The sequence below is a fragment of the Mastomys coucha genome, unplaced genomic scaffold, assembly GCF_008632895.1.
Source record: "Mastomys coucha isolate ucsf_1 unplaced genomic scaffold, UCSF_Mcou_1 pScaffold15, whole genome shotgun sequence".
In the NCBI taxonomy this organism is placed as follows: Eukaryota; Metazoa; Chordata; class Mammalia; order Rodentia; family Muridae; genus Mastomys; species Mastomys coucha.
In genome coordinates this window covers 114,365,772-114,373,422 of record NW_022196897.1, presented here as the reverse complement: position 1 = coordinate 114,373,422, position 7,651 = coordinate 114,365,772, and the positions used below count along the sequence as shown (strand labels likewise).

Genomic DNA, 7,651 nt, shown 5'->3' with positions numbered 1-7,651 from the left:
AAAAAAAAAAAAAAACAACAACTTCATATCTAAAGAATACCAAGAATTAATTCAGTTTGGAATATTTGAAAATGTGCAGTAAAATGAAATACCAAAGAGGAAAAAAATATTAACTGTGATTCTAAGTATAATGAAGGTGACTATATCATTTTAGCCATTTCAGTGTGCCCACACACAGTATTAAGTACAAGTATGATCTTACTGTGAGGAAAGAGATTAAGATACTACTGTAGGTAAGCAGGGGTGCATGATGTTAATCCCAGATCTTAAAGGCTCAAGCACAAGAAAAGTGGCTTTTTCTTTTAATCCCAGCACTTGGGAGACAGGGGCAAGTGGATCTCTGTAAGTTTGAGACCAGCCTGGTCTACAGAAACAGTTCCAGGACAGCTAAGGTTACACATAAAAACTGTCTTGAAAAAACAAAAACATGAAAACAACAACAAAAAATTAAGTCATCATTGCCTATAAAACAAAGGAAAATTAATGTGTCCATACTGTTGGCTAGGATTATAGAAAAGATAGAAGAAATAGGGCAGCTCATTCACAAAGGAAAATGCTATGAAATATAAAAGAAAACTGGAAATAATAAAATCATCATTTGGCAGTTATTATAGTAACAATTGATTCATAAGGCAAGACTTGTAAAAAGCTCCTAAATTGAATGAATAAATATTTGATTAAAAAAAACAGGGCATTTACATAACCCTAAAAATACTGTTCAACGCACCAACAAAACACAGTTAACATTACAGTGGAGAGATCAACAAATTCATCCTTTGTCAACTGTTTAAATTAACCTCAACAAAGGACAACTCACAATTGTGTGGGATGCCTGCTAGCAGTACCTACTTGAAATCTGATCATGAAGCAGCAGAGACAGTCAAATTGAGGGACATTTGCTCTTAATGAAAAGTCAGTACTAATAAAATGGAAACCCAACATTACTCAGGATGGAAGTCAAGCACACAATGGAGAAGCTTTCTAAGCAATTGTGAGACTCATCAAAGAGCCCCTTGCCAGAGGCCGTAAGAAGCCTCTCACACGCATTCTTGGCACAGGCTCTTTCTTCCTCTCTCCCCTTCCTCAGATGTATCCACTCTTCCCTCCTTGGAGTCTGACTTTACTCATGAAATCGACTCATCCTCCTAAGGTTCTGGTTTCCCAGCAACTCAGTCTGAATGACGTGAAATCTCAATTTCCTTCTCAAATTAAGGTGACTTGTCAAAGCTCTTTACCAGTGGCTCCCACAAGCCTAATTTAAACATTACTAACATTTTTTTAAAGATTCCTCACAAGGAGATTACAAAGTTTATGGTTTTTGTCAAGAAGCATACACTTTCATTTATTAAGTCCTAAAATCAATTCAGAGCATTTCTAAAATCATAAGCTTCACTTGTAGTCTCCACTCACCTGATGCTCTTAAGTGTTTGTATTTATAACTTTCCTTCATAGCTTTGTACACACTGAAAACTTGTTCTCACTTACCTCTTCCAGCTCAGGGTATTCATTGTGACAGGTGTGATACTTCAAGTGCCACTCTATGGTAAACTTCACAGGTCCAGAACAACTGAACGACTTCACTGATCAGACAAAGAGTTTTATTGTACATTAATTATAGTCTAGTATAAACTTGAGGCTTCAAGAATGCTGCCTGAAACTGGCTGTTTTAACAGTGACATGAGTAAAATATTACCTAATTTCTCTAAATCACTGCAAAATGAGATAGATAAATTCGTTAAATTTTAACAGCTACTTGCTACAATACTATTCAAATATAAGTCCAATGTTGGAATCAACTAAGCATCCTGACATGTTAAGCTGTGGCTTCTCTTACTCACCTACTCATCCAAAACACGCTGAATGAATCCTCTGCTGTGTACCATGAAAGGACACAGTAGCTAACAAGAACAATTCCTCTTTATGAACTAAATTGTTGTGTGGAGGTCACAACTGGGCACTTTTAAAAGCCTAAGAGAACAGAGTGTCAAGGGGCACTGGGCACCTGACATGATCTAGGGCGAAGGCATGTTACCTGAAACAAAGCAGTAGCTAGTCTAGAGGAGGGTAGAGAGATGCACTGAAGCCTAGGCCAAGGGTGAGCCCAGCCCAAGGATGACTGCCTAGATGCAGTTAGAACAGACCAAACAGTCCGACTTTTAGTTTGAGCACCATAAAGCACCACCAAGTGCTTAAAGTTCTAGGTGGTGTGATTAAGCTTGAAAAGGTTAGGTCTACAGACAGAGAAAGCTCTTGTTGGAGTCTTATGCCACTACAGCTGGCTTCCCCAGAGCAAGAGATCAGGGAAGGGGCAGAGAAGCCAGAGTATCTTTTTGTAACAGCCTCAGATGTTTAAGAGCATCTCTATAGAACTTGGTGGACAGCTGGGTGGTGGTGGCGCACGCCTTTAGTCCCAGCACTTGGGAGGCAGAAGCAGGTGGGTTTCTGAGTTTGAGGCCAGCCTGGTCTACAGAGTAAGTTCCAGGATGGCCAGGGCTACACAGAGAAACCCTGTCTTGAAAAACCAAAAAAAAAAAAAAAAAAAAAAAAAAAAAAAAGAACTTGGTAGATGACGAGTGCCAGAAGGCAAGGATCCAGTGAGCATCATTTGAAAGGATGGCAATCCAAACCAAGCCCACAGCTAAGGCTGACAGAATTTTAGGAAAAAAAAAAATCTAGTTTTGCAAATAACTAAGTCTTGAATGAAACAAAATTCTAAAATGTTAGAACCAGTTTAAAAAAAATCTGCTTAATGTATCTTACATTTGTTTAAATTAATATTTTTATTTATAACATATCATAATTGAATATTAATATACTTACCAGAAAACTTGATCTCAGTAGAATTAAACATAGTTTTCCTGAATATCAAAGGTCCTGATTTCTAAAGTAAAAAACAAATATAGAAAACTCTTAGTTAAAACTTTCTCTATTTTTTAAATATAGTTTTATCTTCTAAACACAGCACTCTAGTCCTTATGATACTATCTGAGGAGATAGTATCATAAGGACTAGATGATTTTATTTTAAAGTCTTTGTATCAAGACATTTTAAAAAATAAAACTGGGGCTAGAGAGATGGCTGGGTGGTTAAGAATGCCTACTGCTCTTGTAGAGAGCCTGAGTCCAGCTTCCAGTACCCGTAGCATATAACTCCAGCTCCTGGGAAGATGACCTCTACAAGTACCTGCATTCATGTATACATTCTCCCCTACTCCTATACAAACATTAAAAATAAAAATCTTTAAAATACAAAATTGATCACATCTCTGGCTTAAAATTGTATCACTGTATCTATTCCCTAGTTGATGTAAGGATCAGAAGTAGTGGCTCTGCTTTTAAGGATCATGAATTCAAGGCCAGCCTGGGTCACACAGTGAACTTTGTCTGGAATAAAAAGACCTCCAAAAGTCTCAGTTGGAACTTGGTGACACACAAGACAGAAGGGGCTGGGCAACTATGGTTAGTGCTGCTTGGCCGTAACACAAACTGCACATTTACATGCTGTTCTCTTGTTATCGAAGTAAAGGTACTTCCAATAAATAACATCTCTACCCAGAATGACTTTGTTTACCACTGTACTTCAGCCGTCCAAAATCCTAGAGGCCCCACACACTCAAAGCCTGATCACCTCCCAGAAAACTGCTGCTGCTAGGACCTTAGCAGTCAATCTGAAAGCTGTAAACACCTCTCTTGCTTTTCTGTTGCCTACCTAGCTCCTCTTTACCTCAAGAACCAGCTCAAAATCTCCTTCCTTGGTTGGGAGTGTATAGCTAACTAGAGAGTCTGCTTAGCATACTACAGGCCCTGGGTGTGCTCCCCAGTAACCCCAAACCTCCTTTATGCAGTCTCTAGCAGCCACTGTATTTCACAACATTAACCATGACTGAAGTCAAACAGTTCTTGCCAAGAATAAAAATCCTGCAGGAAGGAACCATGCTAAGTGAAAGAGCAGTTAGGAATTACAGAGCACCAACAGGACAGGCCACTCTTTCCCCTTCCCAGCTCGGATCCCTCCTGTGATCTCCATATCCATACGCCCATGGACATGCTCAATAGCAAAACTACTAACTGCAGTAGCAGGCACATTCCTCTCTGCTCCTACCAAGTCACACTCTTGGCTGAGGAGATGAAGTCCTCCAGACAGCCAAGCTTCACACCCATCCCAAGCCCCAGCACATGCCTAGTTATTGCACATGCTCCCCACATGTACTTCTCTCCACACCTATCAACATGGTTGTGATGCAGCCCCTCAACATTTCTGCTTTGACCTCAATGGTATAACTGATTCTTCTGGCTCCAGACCTGAGCCTTCAATCTATCCTTACATGGTAGCCAGAATAATTAGCAGTTCTGCCAAAACCCCTGTAATGGCTCTCTGCTGTTTGCACTTAAAACTAACTACTGATGATCCCAGGGTCTACTCAAACCTCAAAAGCCATGATAAGCATTATAAAAAAGAAACCAAAATAAAAAATTCTAAGTTAGGTGACATGATAAACATTTTGCTTCCAGCTTCTCTTGAAAAGAGACTTGGCAATTCTGTGCCTAGGAACCATAGTGCTTCCTTACCTGAAGCCAAATGGCAGGTGCTTTAAAACAGCTGGCTTCGAATTTTCCTTCCCGAGGGAAGAGGGAAGCCTAAAGCTCAGGAAGCTTCCATAGCTGACAAGAGTCCTCCCTGAACTTACAAAGGAAGACGACAATTGCTGGAGTGGAGTAGCTGCCTACAAGTTGTTGGTAGAGCGTCAGTGATATGCCTTTTGGTACTTATTCATGCCAGGACACCCTTGTTCTTAAGTCACCCCAATGTCCTCATTGGTTCACTAAGCTGGACTTCCATGGAGTTAGTACTTTCATCTGTCACTGTGCTATTAGAAAAGATCTCAGAGGGAAAGTCACATAACAGGTACCAATTTCAAGAGAGACATGCTGTCCGAGCTGAGCTCACTTCTGAAGTGATCTGTCTCAGCTCTATAAGCCCTGGAGTTTAAGGCTAAAGTCTAGTGGGGGAGGCCTCTGGTGACCTTAGTCCTCCACCTTCCAGAACAAACACACCAAGATTTTCCCACACTGCTACTGTCCCACTCCTTACAAAGAAAATACCTATTCACCTTTTCAGACTAGCTACACAACTCCACACATCAGAGTTAGGCTGGTTTCCTCAGTCCTTTTTTTTTTTTTTCTGAAACAGGGTTTCTCTGTATAACCCTGGCTGTCCTGGAACTCACTCTGTAAACCAGGCTGGCCTTGAACTCAGAAATCTGCCTGCCTCTGCCTCCCAAGTGCTGGGATTAAAGGTGTGCGCCACCACCGCCCAGCCTCAGTACTTGAATAATAATATGCCAAGCATGCTCTATGGTATACATAAGTACTTACTCATAAATGCATTGTCCCTGCTACTGTGTGAGCACCTTGAGAGGAAGGACTGTATCTAAAATTCATCTTTGCAGGAGGAATGACCAATCTAGTAAATGGCATATGGTGATGCTCAAACTATCTGCTAATTTTTATAGCTAAAAAAACCTTTTTTTCCCTTTTGATGAATTTATAAAATAAAGTCTTATTCTCCATGTTCTAAAAGACAAATTTTGACGACTTATTCTAAGAAAAAAAATAATCGGCCTGGTTTTTGCAAAGAAAGGCTCGCTGATACTACTGGCTTGAGCTACACAGGAAATAAACTCAGTCTGACCAAAGCATACAACAGTCAAAAACGACACTTCTCTGCTTGTCAAAGAGCCTGCCATTCTTCCCCGGGGAATTCTTCCTATCCAAAGTATGCTTGACAAAGATCTTTTGATACATGCTCAAGAAGAATAGCAATTTTCATATAGCTGATTCACAATGTTCTTATTTTGAGTTTGGAAATCTGCTTAACTGCATTCACTACAGAAGCAGCAGGAAACCATAAAGTGTGCTTCAACAAAAACTGCTTTTTATTGATGAGAAATCAAGCCGGAGAGATGGGCAGGCCCTATTGTATTGAGTATACAACGTTAAGTCTCATTCTCTCTGTTCTAAATGATACATTTCTGACCACTTAATATAAAAAAAACAAAAACAAAAAAACCCAAAAGACCCTGCTTTTTTGCAAAGAAAGGCTCGCTGACACTGCCAGGCTGAGCTACACAGGAAATAAACTCAGCCTGAACAAAGCATATGACAGTTAAAAAAAATACAGGGCACCTACCTACTCAGAAGAGTCTTAAAAAGAAATGGATACACAAAAAGAAGCCTACACTTGATCCTCTGTAGTTTTGTGTTTGGAAGTATGTGCACCTTCTGATACTACTTTTGACTGAAAGAATGTAAGTATAAATGTCATCTTCAGAACTTGGACGTTGTTTCAACACACCCCAAGAAGCTCTGGGTGAGTCATCTGACTCTAAGAGATACTCAAGATAATGTTGCTTCCCAATATCCTGTCTCTTTTGCAAGACTTTCCATAATTTGGTCTCTGCATTTTTCCCACATCACCTCTTAATCATACAGTTCTCTAACGGCCTGCCCACTTAAGGAAGTTTTCATCCACCAGACTTGCCCTTTAAACGCTCCTAAACAAACACCCTGCCCCACATACCACATGTGTGTACGCAGAAGTCATGAACTGTAATAAGAGCACTAAGGAATAAACAGAAACTCAAGAAAAAAGCGGCGAGGTGACTTTATGCACGACTGTAGAGCATATTCAATTTATGCTCTAACAGAAAGGCTGAACAAACCTTCTGGCCTTGAGGATGTGGCCCCTGTAGCAGTAACCTAGCCGAAGTATTCGGTCCCAATGATGCTGCCGCTGGGAATGCAGAGACTGGGGGCTCTGAACTGAATAAATAAAAGCAAGATCTAGACATACCGTATCAGGACAGTGAGAAGCGGGCGGAGAGCCTCCCGAACAGCAAGAACATTTGGAAAGGGAAGCTGTCCTAAGCACACACTGGGACCGCTCTTCCCAGAAGCCTAGGCAGAGAAAGGGGACGCTCCTTTCCCAGAGCCCAATCTAGACAAAAGGCTCAAGAAGCGTGTCAGAGGACCCACTGCTGGTCCTACACAGTCGTAGTGAATAGGCCCAAGGCCAGGCTGGTCCGCGGGCGGAGCTATCCTGCTAGGGCCCTGAGAGCCAGAGAAGCGCCACGCCTCAGTCCCTACCGAGCACTTACGTCATTGACAGTCCTCGTCCAAAGCCCGGGCTCAGGGACTGCGTCCACAGCCGCCGGGACCCAGCATAGGAGACACAGGGCAACGCGCAGCAGCTGGGCCCCGGCAGGCAAGCGGCAGAGGAGGCCAGGAAGGAGGCGAGCCGCAGATCGACAGGCGGCAGCCATTTTGACACGGAAGCCGCACCTGCGCTCCCGGAACCCGGCCACGCCCCGGGGCCGCACCTGGCGCGGCTCCGCCCCCGAAGGGGCGGGCCCACGAGGGAACGAGCGCTCTGGCGGGAGTGCGGAGGGGGGGATCTTGCCTGAAGCAGGTAGGTGCTGTTAGAGGAAGTGGGCTCGAACCTGGAGGTGGCTTTCAGGGTTAGACCTGGAAGGAACCGAATAAGCGTGCAGGGAAGGCATGAGAGTTTGGAGAAAAACTCGCAGGCCCGAGGAGGAGGCGGGGCCGGAGGAGGTGAGGCCGGGGAGTGGAGGCGGGGCCGGAGGGGAGGCGGG

At 42.8% G+C, this 7,651-nt stretch overlaps 1 protein-coding gene and 1 long non-coding RNA gene across 5 annotated transcripts in view; one reads left to right on the top strand and one right to left on the bottom strand.

The window, feature by feature from the left end:
- Positions 1–7,597, bottom strand: part of Tmem87b (transmembrane protein 87B) — a 38,691-nt gene extending 31,094 nt beyond the window's left edge. For 2 of the 3 annotated variants that reach the window (XM_031371852.1, XM_031371853.1), the window contains exons 1-3: positions 7,157–7,597; positions 2,821–2,881; positions 1,486–1,580 (exon numbers count right to left, since the gene is read on the bottom strand). In XM_031371852.1, the coding sequence (XP_031227712.1) occupies positions 1,486–1,580; positions 2,821–2,881; positions 7,157–7,321 (321 nt within the window). In that variant the 5' untranslated portion in view covers positions 7,322–7,597. Of the gene's footprint in view, positions 1–1,485; positions 1,581–2,820; positions 2,882–6,852; positions 7,069–7,156 lie in introns of those variants that run through there. The other variant, XM_031371854.1, reaches the window with a different exon arrangement.
- LOC116090904 overlaps positions 7,363–7,651 on the top strand; it is an 11,061-nt gene continuing 10,772 nt past the window's right edge. Inside the window, exon 1 of one of the 2 annotated variants that reach the window (XR_004118849.1) lies at positions 7,363–7,467. This is a non-coding gene — a long non-coding RNA (uncharacterized LOC116090904). The remainder of the gene's footprint in view (positions 7,468–7,651) is intronic. The other variant, XR_004118850.1, reaches the window with a different exon arrangement.